Source organism: Primulina eburnea, chromosome 3 (assembly GCF_022965805.1).
Source record: "Primulina eburnea isolate SZY01 chromosome 3, ASM2296580v1, whole genome shotgun sequence".
Taxonomy (NCBI): domain Eukaryota; kingdom Viridiplantae; phylum Streptophyta; class Magnoliopsida; order Lamiales; family Gesneriaceae; genus Primulina; species Primulina eburnea.
This window is the reverse complement of record NC_133103.1, coordinates 11,029,092-11,042,745: the sequence shown is the minus strand read 5'-3', so window position 1 is coordinate 11,042,745 and position 13,654 is coordinate 11,029,092. Positions and strand designations below refer to the sequence as shown.

General features: G+C 32.3%; 2 protein-coding genes across 2 annotated transcripts; one reads left to right on the top strand and one right to left on the bottom strand.

Annotated features, from left to right (window-relative positions):
* The first annotated feature begins 4,996 nt into the window (after positions 1-4,996).
* Positions 4,997-7,587, top strand: LOC140826320 (cyclin-D4-1-like). Its single transcript, XM_073188543.1, has 6 exons — positions 4,997-5,427; positions 5,872-5,976; positions 6,091-6,192; positions 6,399-6,600; positions 6,691-6,812; positions 7,133-7,587. The coding sequence occupies exons 1-6, from the start codon at positions 5,098-5,100 to the stop codon at positions 7,352-7,354; spliced, it is 1,083 nt and encodes a 360-aa protein (XP_073044644.1). The 5' UTR covers positions 4,997-5,097; the 3' UTR covers positions 7,355-7,587.
* Positions 7,588-12,146: 4,559 nt separating this feature from the next.
* LOC140826321 (zinc-finger homeodomain protein 1) lies at positions 12,147-13,072 on the bottom strand. Its single transcript, XM_073188544.1, has one exon. The coding sequence runs from the start codon at positions 13,017-13,019 to the stop codon at positions 12,339-12,341; it is 681 nt and encodes a 226-aa protein (XP_073044645.1). The 5' UTR covers positions 13,020-13,072; the 3' UTR covers positions 12,147-12,338.
* Positions 13,073-13,654: the final 582 nt, after the last annotated feature.

Below are 13,654 nucleotides of genomic sequence, written 5' to 3'. Positions count from 1 at the left end.
CTTGTTTACATCCTTAAATGTAAATGATTCAACATATACGTGAATATATCGTAAACAACACGGTCAAAACTCAACTCGAGCTTATTTTGACCAAGTTCAAGTAGCTCGACTATTTTTTCGAGTTAATTTCCAATATCAATTATTTGTACTCGAGTAGCTCGCAAGCTACTCGGGTACTAACAACACACACACAGAGAGATATATACATAAGTATTAAAAATAAGGGATATTTTGGCAAATGAATGCTAAAATCCGAGTTGAAGATATATGTGCTAAATACATATTTTTGTGTTCGAGTAACTCAATATATAAACGCGTCAAGTTTGAGCTTAAAATGTATTACTCGCTCGAAGTCGAACTCGAACTCTAGTAGACAAGATTTAAATCGATTGAATATGATACTCGAGCTTGACTGGACTTGTGTGCACCCAACATACATACTGTAGGACCGAGTGTTTACCGCTTTACCAAAAGCTATAGCTAGTGGTAATAGTGCAACTCAAATCTTTTAAACCGCACAGCAGCACAAGCACCATGGTTCGATCGCTCTACCAAGCAAGGACAATTATTGCACCCAACACATACATGTTAAAATTATGTATGAGGTTTAGAGATTATGCACAAATTTAAATATAACAAAATTAATCATTTTATGTTAAAGTGATATGATAATTTAAAAATTAAAAATTAGAGGTAATATGATTATTTAAAAATAAAAAATACATAGATATAACAAATAAATATTTTATTGAACCACGTTAATTATAATAATAGGTCGTGTTGACTTCGATGTCATCGATAATTCAAACAAATCATATTTTGATTATATATTTCATATAAATAAATTCATAAATTATTTATTTAATATCAATCAAATCATTGTATTAAAATAATATTATTATTTATTTTATTTTTACTTATATTTATTTATTATTAAAAATGGTAAAATTTTAATTTACCATTTTATCTAAATTTAACCCATCAATTCAAATATTATTTATTTAATACAGTTTCATAATTTACTTAAATATTTTAACAATTACGTACGATTTTGTTTCTATATTCAGTCTCTTCAATCCAACTAAACAAATTCTTGTAAATAGACAAAAAATGTATACAACTATTTTTTGCGGTATTTAAATAACGATGAAATGTTTTTAAATCTTCGTACTACTAATGGTTTTATATAGAAGTATATCATGTGTTAATATATAATGTAAAGCTAAGTTTTTATGATTACGAACTAAACTGATATGTTTTAATTAAGTTGATAAATGCGTATCGTCAAAGAAGTTTATTCAACAAATCTAAGCCGACAAAAACTCGCTTAAAATAACTGATATGAAGATCACTTGCATCAGTACACACTTACATTGGTACAGATTGAACAAAGAACAAAACGTACCAATATGATGATTGATCTGACGACATTCTCAATAAACAACTAACGGTTATCTATGTGAAAGATTTGAATGTTATCTGTAGAACATAATAAAAGATCCATTGATTACTCTTCTCATCTAGTGTCCAAGACAATTTAATTGGTTATCATTATCTTTGGATAAATGACAAGGACATGTGACACTCTTTACATAATTGTCTGGTATTCAGTACATATGTGAGTACCGTATTTATTTATTATCGTCGAGAACCAACAAATATAAAAGAGGATGTATAATAACTGAGGAAAACCATTATTACGTTGAATATCATGAATCATTATCCGAAATCTCGGCATCTCTTAAAAGAATTATTCTAAGTTGATTTGCACACGCCTCAATTTTTTATCAAATCATCTTAAGGATCACTTTGTGCACATTTTGTTCTCACCTATTTTGTATACATAAGCTTTATTGTTGAGCGATAATCATTATAATTGTCAGAAGTTTGTTTCTAAACAGATTGAACTTTGTTGAATTAGTTACTATGAGTTTTAGCTCAATAAGGTTTTTGACCGAGTTGAAGTAGGTTTGTATAAAGCGTGGGTCTCATGTGAGACCGTCTCACGGATCTAAATCTGTGAGACGGGTCAACTCTACCTATATTCACAATAAAAAAATAATACTCTTAGCATAAAAAGTAATACTTTTTCAATGATTCAAATAAGAGATCCGTCTCACGAATACGATCCGTGAGACCGTCTCACACAAGTTTTTGCCTTTTACAAAAGAGTTATGCCCATCAAATCTTCTGACGGAAGAAAAGAAGACGTAAAATATTAGTTTTTGAATTTTCTTAAACAAATTATCGTCATTATTTACTTACAGTCATTTACTTTTTTCTTATCTGATCCAATTTTAGTGTTTAACATTCACTTTGTATTTTGAGTCGTTTCCGCTATGATGAGTTTAGTTCTTAGCTTTGATTGGAAAATCAACTTGAGCTGCTACAACGACTTATGTTTTCTTATTTGTCGGTTTAATTTGAAAAGTTTTATTAACAGCTCTTTAAACTTCTTTTCCATCTTAACACCGTGATCCTGATTCTATAAACTTTGCATAAATCAAGAAGAAATCTACACTAAAGAGGCCTACCAAAATAGTTCAATTTTTTTTGACAAAGTAGTTTTAGTTTATTGCGAAATTGTGTGTAGTTGAAACCTTAAATCAATTTTTTGTCTGTTTGCGTTCTTATTTTTTTATAAAAAAAACATATTATTATAAATGATTTAAAAGTATTCAAAACACGTCTAACCACCAATCACTGGAAAAGCATTATAATCATTGATCGGAATTTCTATGTAATGTGACGCTCTTACATATATTTATTGTAATTGTTGTACAAATGCAATTACTTAGCTCCGAGCATTTAAGACGACTAAGATTATTCTTATTTTTATTGTAATCACATCTATACTTGAGTACGTATATCGGCACACGAAGTATTCATTAAATATTTGATTCGTGTTTTTTTTTGACAAAAAAAAACCAAGTAGTACACATGATGAATATGATGATGTCCAGTCAGTATTAGACTAAGGAACAACATGAAATATAACATAAGATTTGGTATGAGAAATCTCGTGGAAATAACAACGTTAACACCAAAAATCAAGATAGAGAAATGTGGTAAGTTTAGAAAAAGAAAGGTTGAAAAGGAAAAAGAATTCTCCAAAATTAAAGTTTGAAAAGTGGGAAATTTTATAAATGGTGAAAATAGTAAGGGAATCAAATTAACTATCTTGGACTAAAATGTTTATATGTAAGGAAAACATTAAATTTTCCATCCGTCTATTCAGTTAAATTCTTTATTATATATATAAATTATATTTTCAATGTATTTCTCTCACTCGTTTCCCAGTCAATTATTTTCCATCTATTCGTCATTGACCAGAAAAAAATTAATTCCACTTTCCCAAATAATTAAGGGCATTCCTCTCATTCAGAATTTTCAAAATTTTGTGTATTGAATGATTGAATGATTCTTTTTTTAAAACCATAAAAATTAATATGCTTTAAAAATACAGAATTACCTTAACTCAAAATATGCATTAATGCTTGATAAAAGTACCTCCACAACATCATCAAGATTCACAAACGAAAATTATTGTCTAATTATAAAAATTCGAACCAAACTAAATTGGTATTTTTTAATTAAATAATGAATCAAAATAAACATAAACGAGTTATAGCCAAACCAAGCCAAGTTTTCGTTAGGTTCATTTGAATGATTATTATTGGAAATTTTTATTTTTATTATAAAAATTTAAGAGTTTGATTGTTTTAATATATAATTTAAATCGTTTGATATACTTTATACCATATTTTAAAATTAGGTATAACAAGATAAAAACACTCGGGCCGGAATATAATTTTTAACTTACCTCAATCTATTTACTTTAATTAATTCCTCGGATACTCTTATTTACTTTAGTAATCTTTTTTAATTGAAATTTTATTTTACACATTTATTGTATTTCAAATTTCCAAATTTATTTAATTGTTTAAAGAAATTTATTAAAATCATGAAATTTTAATTTTTATAAAATTTATTTTATAACAAATTACCTATGAAGAATGAAATGTTCACGCACACAACGTGTGCGGAAAAAACAAAAATAGTATGTGCATATAACGCGTGTAGAGAGAACTTGTTATAAATAATCACATGACCACATGTCGTTATGTGCAAAAAAAAATAAAAAAAATTGTACGTACATACAACGCGTGTAGAGAACTCGTTATAAATAAACTACATGACCACTTGTCAAAATATACACACAAGGTTCAAAGCATCAATACAATCTCTAATATTACAAGTATGTACATAAAATAAAATATAATTTCAGAATCAGTAAAAGAAATGTACATTAAAACTTACATATATATTATTTTGTTTGGAAAAAAATGAACAACGTTGAACTCAAACATGTTAATCCTCGTATCGATGACTTATATTGCACTTATGTATGGGTTTAAAATAATATACGACTTCTGATTTGATGTATCTCGGTCGGAGATAGTTCGTTCCCCTTTTCTAAAATCATATTTAGTTCAGATTTTTTTTTTCTCGAATCGATTGAATTTTAGAGTCGACCCAAAATCAAAGATATGCATGTCAAGTAAGGGTGCACAAAACCAGATTGGTTCAATTTATGATAAAAAAAACTCGAACCAAACCGATGCTATTGATTTTGTAATATATTTTTAAAAAATAAAAGTTTAAAATCGATCATCTACGTCAAGTTGAATCGAACTAAACCGAAATTTAGATTTGATTTGGTATTTAATTATTGGGGTTGGTTTGCAATTTTGCAAAACTGATAAAATGATTTATTTCAAAATTTTAATAAAAACTCAACCGATCCGTATTTGCATTTTGATCACCACTAATGCGTGCTTTTTAGCAGGATGACTTATGTTGCACTGACTGCCTACTAGGCTCTTTTCTTTTATTGGAACTGGGTCGGTTTTCTTTACCCTGCCCAATTCCTCAGCCGCTGCGTGCTTTATTTTTGTATGTATTATTATATATATCAAGAAAACAACGAAAAATCACTGACATGCAGAAAAAGGTCCCATAAAAACCAATTCTTGGTGAGATTTTGACAACTTCCATTAACAACAAAAGCACATTCATTGAGGGGGTGAGTTCCCAATGGCCGATTGCAACAGCTTTGACTGTTCAGAGCCAGACTTGCTGTGTGACGAAGAAAATAATGGCTTTTGTTCTAATGGTGGCGATGAATATGATGATCTTTTTAATCCTTTCAATGAACAAAACCATCGAAACAGTGAAAAAATTGGTCCAAACGGTGGATCAGAATCAAGGCCGTTGATTCCTTTCCCATCCCTGAGTGCAGAACACATTGGCTGGATGGTTGAAAGAGAAAGGGAGTTCTTGCTCGGAGATGCGTATCTCGAAAGATTGAGGAGTGGGGAGCTTGTTTTGGGTTTGAGAAAAGAAGCTTTGGATTGGATGTATAAGGTGAATCAGTTGCCATTCTTTTCTTTTTTCTTTTTTTTTTCTTATTGCATTTTTGTGTTCACATAATTTTTCTTTATGATCAAAATTGAATTTTACGATTGTTAATTGGTTGAATGGGGTTTTTTTCGTTTTAATTCATTTCGATCACCATTTTTGGGTGTTGGCGGTAATTCTTTATTGCTTTCATTTTCCAATTATTTTTGCCAAAATGGGATTTTTCTTTCCCATATCAATTGATAACCATCTAAAATAGAGCAGATTCCGTGATTAATTGGTTCTATGTTCTGATTTCTGGTAATTCATGCAATGGTTTCTTGGGAGCTTATCAACATAAATGTAATGCTAGACTCCATCACATCATTTTATTCGAAATAAAAATTAACTGAGAATATTATTTATTTTTTGAAAATTTCATTGAATTCTTGTGTCATTTGTGTTTTTCAGGCTTGTGCTTACCATAAATTTGGAGAATCGTGTCTGTATTTGGCTGTGAACTACTTGGATAGGTTTCTATCTGTATACAACATGCCCGTGTGTTCATCAGAAAACGTAAGAACCTATTGGATTTATTTGTTCTGCAATGGCATTTTGTTCATTTAATTGCATTTGAATACTAATGTCTTATATTATTGCCTGCCAATTTGTTTGCTTTGACGTGAACAGGGAGGTAAACATAAGTGGACAACTCAGTTAGTAGCTGTAGCATGTTTATTACTTGCAGCCAAGGTGGAGGAGGTGGATGCCCCATCTACTCTTGGCATACAGGTAATATACTCACCGAGTGATCCCATTTGTCACGTGCGGATACCTATTTGACACAACGATTGAAGTGTGACAATTGCAATGTACCTTTGGGTTGCCTTTTCGAATGAGTGATTTGATATTTTGATCATGGAGTAAAATTTGTTGTTATTTTGAGTTGAGAAAATTGACTGCGACTGATGTTTATTCCATTCGTATGAATGTCACAGGCCGGGGAGACAGAAGTTGTGTTTCAAGGCAAAACCGTGCAAAGAATGGAGATTGTGGTGCTGGAATACTTGAAGTGGAGGATGAAACCTTATACACCATGTGACTACATAGACTATTACCTTAGAAAGATTAATGATACTGAATTTCCACCAGAGCCATTGATCTCCAGATCCGTTGAAATCATTTTAAGCACAATAAAAGGTTTGTTTTCAATTTGTAGTCAATTTAATACAATACTCTCTTCAAAGAATGAAGTGTTGATTCGATTTGTTGGTGGAGAATTCAATGCAGGTATCGATTTCTTGGGATACAGGCCTTCTGAGATAGCTGCAGCAGTGGCAGTGAATGTTTCAGGAGGAATACACGGAATTGACATCGATAAGGCCCTGCCTCGTTTCATAGGAATTGATAAGGTAGAATTTATGTTGTTCCCTAATATCTAACCTTGGACAGGACATTTTATTCCCATGTTTTGGTGCAAGGATTAAAAACGAGTTTGATCTTCTGATCGTAACACTGAAAGTTGGTCATATGGCTCGCTTATAAGTCGAACATGAATACATGAATTTCATACAACATTAGGTTGTCCTAGGCACAGCTCGAAGGCATTGTCAAATAGTAGCAGATCAGGTTTTCAAAGTAATATTGATGTAGAAAATTCAGTTGAGTCTGTGGCTGGAACGCCCCGAGTACATTAAATCCAAATTCAAATATGACTCGTTCAATTTTGCAGGAAAAGTTAGTGATGTGCCTCCAATTGATTCAAGATTTGACATCAAATAGTGGGGTTTCATCATCAGTGCCCCACAGTCCAATTGGGGTCTTGGACGCCGCGTGTTGGAGCTATAAAAGTGATGGAACCGCAGTTGGCTCGTGCCCAAGTTCTTCAAACACGAGCCCTGACAACAAAAGGAGGAAACTCGACCGGACTACATCCAATTCTTTAATTTCCTGAGCATGTAAATTCTATTTTTTTTTATTATCATCAGCCGGTTAATCTTATTTGCAATCAGCATGTTGTCGCGTAAATTACATACATCATAGTCGTTTTCCCATCAAGGATCATATAGTTGTTTGAAAGGGTTCCATAGGCTGGTTGTAAGAGAAAAATACAGCATGATGCGTCTTGAGTTGAAAAACAGAGTGGACAAGCCAAGAAATATAAATACCTTTTGGGATTTGTTTATAGATATGTGATATGCGTTGTGTGTTTATATTTATTATGAAGTAATTAATAGCGGAGGATTCAAGATTTCAGTCGAGGATTGTAACAAAATAATAAAGAGTGAGGCTCATGTGAGACCGTCTCACGGATCATAATCTGTGAGACAGGTCAACCCTATCCATATTCACAACAAAAAGTAATACTCTTAGCATAAAAAATAATACTTTTTCATGTGTGACCCAAATAAGATATCCGTCTCACAAATACGACCCGTGAGAGCGTCTCATACAAGTTTTTGCCCATAATACATTGGGAATCAAAAAATTTGGTGTAAGCCAAATTAGCAATTGGCTCGATTTGCATATTGTGTCACCATATACTGAGACGTCGAGACTTACCAACCCTGACTTGTAAAGATACATCAAGCGACGTGGTTGTAAACTTAGATGACGTGCTACTATTGGCCGGTATTCAAGATTGCTGGGTTGGGCTTTTTGGCCCAAGGGCTCCAGTCTGGGCCTACGATATATATATATATATATATATATATATATATATATATATATATATATATATATATATATATATATATATATAGCAATCTCATATCAGCAACTTGAAAATTGAAATTATATTAACAATTTAGTTTTTATAAATAATAATGACAAAAACTTGTGTGGACGGTCTCACATGTCATATTTTATGAGACATATATCTTATTTGGGTCATCCATGAAAAAGTATTATTTTTTATTGTGAATATCGATAGGATTGACTCATCTCACAGATAAATATTCGTGAAACCGTCTCACAAGAGACCTACTCATCAATAATTCATGATCATCATTTAAGGTTTTTAAATAAAAAATAAACATTTAATTTGCTTCATTAGGACACAGTATAATTTATTTGGGTTATTTTTTTATCCCTCGACGACGACAATAATAACAGTCTTTTAAATTTAAATTAATTTAAACCCTGCACCATTTGTTTTTGTTTTTTTTGAAAACATTTGATTCAAATGGAAGTGAATTGTAGACATTAACATCAGCAAGAGAATCTGTACTTTTCAATATTTGGATGGTGCTTTAAGACTACCCCAAACTTCAAATGCATATCCCAAGTTAAGAACATGTCAAAACAATGCACATTTGATCTCTGTAAAATATCTTATTATGTCATCTTCATTATTAGGTCACAGGTCTCAAGTCCCTTTCATTATAATTTAATATAATTTAATTGTCACATTAAAAAAAATTAAGTACTGGTATATTGAAAAGGAAAATCAACTTTTCTATATTAATAAAATAATCTCGAACAGGGACACCAAATCAATACAGGTTTCCCAGAAGTTGTGGTAACCAAGGGATTGAGTTGTCGAGCCTATACATGTGAGGTGCAATTGTCTCACGCCATTATGCACGTGTGATTGTTTGTGGAGTAAAGATCAAATTATGGTATTTATGTTGTTGTACGATTTAAAATCGAATTTTCGGGAAGAATTAATACACAGTGAAACGTTAAAATGTCACTCGAGGAGTTTAAGATTCGAGGGGAGCTTGAAACGTACGTGGAAAGGGAATTGGTAGAGCAAGGGAGATCAAAGATGATATATATCATCTAGCCCTAAAGTTACACCAACTCTACCAACACAAGAAACCAAAGCATTATGACCAAAAGGAACAAATTAAAAATACCAGAGAATAAATGTCTGAGCTGAACATAAACACTAGAATTGAAGGTGGAACACTAAGAAATCAAGAAAGAGGGATCGAGGATAAATCGTCCCACGCTCACTAGCGACACTAAGTCACAACCAAATGTAGTAGGACATTATGCAGGCACTACTCTTCCTCATCAAATGAAGTTCAAGTGGGAAAAGAGTCTTCCAAAAGAATAGAACCCATCGATTTTTGTCGAGAGAATCCTTCCAAAAAAGTCTGTCGGGTATGTTCATTCTAGCACAAGACACGGTTGTCCTGGAAAAAACTTCAATTTAAGGCTAGAAAATGAGGTTAATTCTGAAGCTTGGATGGAAATATTAGGGAATTTGGCATGTACATGTCATGTGAAATTTGAATAAGTTATTTGCGTGTGTGCCCAAACAATAAAGAGCGCCAAGGCATTCGGTTTTCTCATGTGCGAAGATGTTGAAATTATACATATTAAGATGTATAACTATAAATTTCATGGCCATAAATAGTGAAATACTTTGTGATCTTTATTATAAATAAGAAATAATTTTTGTCATAAATTTAATGGTGCTATACTTTTCACAATACTTATAAATGATCAAAATGAAATGAAATATACATCTATGTGTTACATGGTCGGAAGAATTTTTGAAATTTATCGAGACCACTTTCTCGTGAGAGTACTTAATTAATTTGGATATTATAAGTTTTGCATTTTATTCATAAGTTTCTCTCTTTCGAATTTTAATCATGTCAAGTAACAAATTTAAGAAATATTATCAACTAAAATCTGTAGAAGGCAAACCAGATAATTTAATGGCAAAAATATCAGCTTTGCTGCTTGATTAAGAATGAACATGTGGTGGGAAAATAAGTAGGCCGCTAATTAGAATTGTGCAGAAATTCCAAAAATTAGCATCAGAATATCCAAAAGTCTGTACGATCGATGAATAATAATTTAAAGTGGGACATGAGAGATCTCACATTATAATTTTAAAAAATCTATGTCGAAGGAATGGTTCAATTTGCAAATGATGCAAGATTTTGACAAAATTAGCCCTCACAGGGTGGACCACAATTCGCAGTGTGCAGCTTTAGCTGATACACCAAATCACATATATATTATTACAAAGAAATATATGCAGTGCATTTTGTGTTTACTACACTGTTGCAGTTGTCTATCACGGGCAACCATTCTCATCCCCTCTCAAATTTATCTATATATATATTTTGGTTCTGATTGTGGTTCGTAGAGTAGGAAGAAACAAAAGTCGCCGTAGACATAATTTTTTTAATGAACATCTTTAATTTGCTGTTTTATTTTTTAAAAGTTAGTACATTACTAGCTGGTTTGTTAGCGGTGGGTGCCGAAATGCATGAAGCTGGAAACATTCGGTGGTTAACACGTAAGAATGGATTGGGGCCACCTGTCCACAGCTGCATTCGCATTGATAATATTTTGGATAAGAAATTTCAATTTCGTTTCTACTATATATATATATATATATATATATATATATATATATATATATATATATATATTATTAGTTACGAAAGATCTTTTTGAAAGATTTATCTGAATCATATATACCGATTAAAAAACTTTTGAAAATCAAGGGAATGAAATAATCATGAATTATGAATGCAATTAGTTCAAACTTTGCATCCAAATCTGAAGAATTTGAGAAATAAAACGGAAAATGAACAAAGAAAGAGATAAAGACAATGATTTACTATAATAAGAAAATGTTATATATGGAAAGCTCTGCGTAATCTCTTTCTTTCCCTATGTACACGCTCTTCTATTTCGTATAATAAAGCTAAATCACAAAAAGGTCCTCACACAATGGGGATTCTCAACTCAATGATTTTCATATAAAATTTTAGCTACGAATATTTATAAATATAGGAAAGGGGTTTTTTTTACTCGAAATTCCAACCTAAATACAGGCAATAACTGTTTATGAGTACTTGTTACTTGTGGAGGACAACTTATATCAATTAACCAGTGCAAATATACAATGAACTAAATCATTATATTTAAATTATTAAACAAGATATCAGGTAAGGAAAATTAATGTAATTTTTACAGTTTTATAACATCCAAAATGTAAATAACCCTACTTCGAAATGTTTAACTGATACATAGTATCTAACAACCTCCCCCCTTAGTTTTTATTACTTAAGATCATATTCTCCAAGGCACTATATCATATGTTTTTGGCACGTGACATGAGATGATAGAAAGACGTTGATATCTAAGATGAGTGATAGATATAAGTTATTTATGAAGTGTGATTAATGTAATAAGGTGTTGGTGCGTAAGTTGAGAATGAAATGAGATGTGGAACAATCAATACTCATTTTATCAATCACGTCAAACAGCATCTCCAGCAGCTAATATATATATAGTCTTTGAATTTTAAAATTGCAAATAATGTAACATTTATTTGATATGAATATGGATATATATTTAATTCTACGCATACATACAGAAGTCAATGCAAACCCCGAGAAAGAATGCAGGCATTCAGCAGTAGTATTGCACCAGAAATATATACACTGGAAAGGTATGTAGAATCATTAATCATGTTTTTACTCGCCTTACATTGAATTAGAAATTTTGGAGGTACATTCTTAAAAGAGAGTCAGACGGGAGTAAAGATATGTAAGTATTTCACATGTAATATAATATATATACTAGCTATGACTATGGTATATTGAAAATTTCTTAATCGGTCGTATAAGAAAGAGACCCTATATACACATAACCATGCGATTTCTTTATTTTTTATATAATTAAATAGATTTTTCACCTCCGATGATGATGTAAATGAGAGCTAAAGAAGGAACCAAATAGGCAAATATGGAATTCTAAGCATGGCTAGTTATATAAATTTGAAGAAGTTGAAACGAATATCACCACAACTTGCGAAGAATTGATCTTGATCAAGAAACCTGAAGTTGTCCATCTTCTAATTAGCTAAAGTCGTCATAAAATAACACAATTACATAAACATACGATGCGATGCAGCCAGCTTCTCAAATAAATTCCCCTAAAAAATCTTTGGTATGCCAAATTTAAATTTTCTTACCAAGGGTGTTCTTGTTGTTATGCATCCACACTTTGAACACATGCCTCTTGATTCCAACTTCATTGCAGATCTGCTGCACCGTTTCTTCATCTTGCTTCTGAATTCTCCACCCTAAACGCTCTGCACAATCCAGCATTTTATCCTTCTGGTCTTGTGTAAACTTCGTTCTGAACCTTTTCTTGGCGGAGCCGCCACTAGGGTTTGAATAGTAGTAGTCTTCCATTTCATCTCTGGACCCGCCTCCGCCGCCGCCGGAGCTGGAAGGAAGCGCCAGCGGAGCCACTGCTTGGTGTGGTGGTGCGACATGGAGGTACCCCGTGGGGGTTTTGTAACTGAAATGGGCGTGTGGGTGGTGGGTCAAGAGTAGTTGCTGTTGTTGTTGATGGTGGTGGTGGTGATGGTGATGGCTGAAAGTATCGGTTTCCTTACGGTGAAAGTTGCGGTGGCAGTTGCAGGCGGCGCATTTGAGGGCGTCTAGGGTGCCCTCAGCCCCGGCCGCTATAAACTCGCCGCAGCCGTCCACTGCCTTGCCACCTATGCCCACCGCATGGTTTTTTAAACATTCCTTGTATCTGGGCTTCCGGCGTGGCGGAGAAGCGGCGTCGAGTGGGCTGGGCGGCAACCCAATCTCTTCTTCGTGTTCGTCTACTTGATCCTCATATTCCATCCTGTTTTAGCTAATTTCAATGACGTTTTAGATATCAGATTCTATCACTTGTATATATAACATAATAAAAATTTGTTTTTTAAATAAAAAACAATTTTTAAAATTCATAAAAAAGAACCTGTTGTGCTTTCTTACGAGTCACTGTTTATCGGATGTGTACTGAATAAATTTGCCATATTTTATTTCTCTAATTATGTTGGTATACTGATTAAGTGTGAGGCCCAGGTTCAACACAAACACATGCCTATCAAGTTCAAAGAGAATGAAAGGAATAGCAACGGCACACAATATCAACTTACTATGTATTTGAATTTACATTTAATTTTTACTTCGCTTTTCAAATATCTCTCCAAATCAAATCTTTTCGTCTAATCACAACCTTACATTATATCCGATGATGTTTGAAATGTTTCTTTCTTAAATAATTGTTTTTATACTAAGTAATCTTAAGATGCAATGAAGTTATGGAATCTATTTAAAATTCGTTAGTTTCGCTGCATTATTGGTAATTGATTAAGTAATAACATTTTTACTGCACTGTAAGAAATATATTTCCAACTATGGAGGAGTGTTTGATAGTTACAGTACAGTACTGTATACCTGCACTGCTACAGATTAAACAATACAAAATCACT

What these genes read in the sequence shown, in the direction of transcription:
- LOC140826320 (XM_073188543.1), top strand. Translation starts at nt 5,098, where the DNA reads ATGGCCGATTGCAACAGCTTTGACTGTTCAGAGCCAGACTTGCTGTGT. An exon ending in CTTTGGATTGGATGTATAAG is followed by an intron (nt 5,428 to 5,871) that starts GTGAATCAGTTG and finishes TGTGTTTTTCAG; the next exon opens with GCTTGTGCTTACCATAAATT. An exon ending in CATTTTAAGCACAATAAAAG is followed by an intron (nt 6,601 to 6,690) that starts GTTTGTTTTCAA and finishes AATTCAATGCAG; the next exon opens with GTATCGATTTCTTGGGATAC.
- LOC140826321 (XM_073188544.1), bottom strand. Translation starts at nt 13,019, where the DNA reads ATGGAATATGAGGATCAAGTAGACGAACACGAAGAAGAGATTGGGTTG.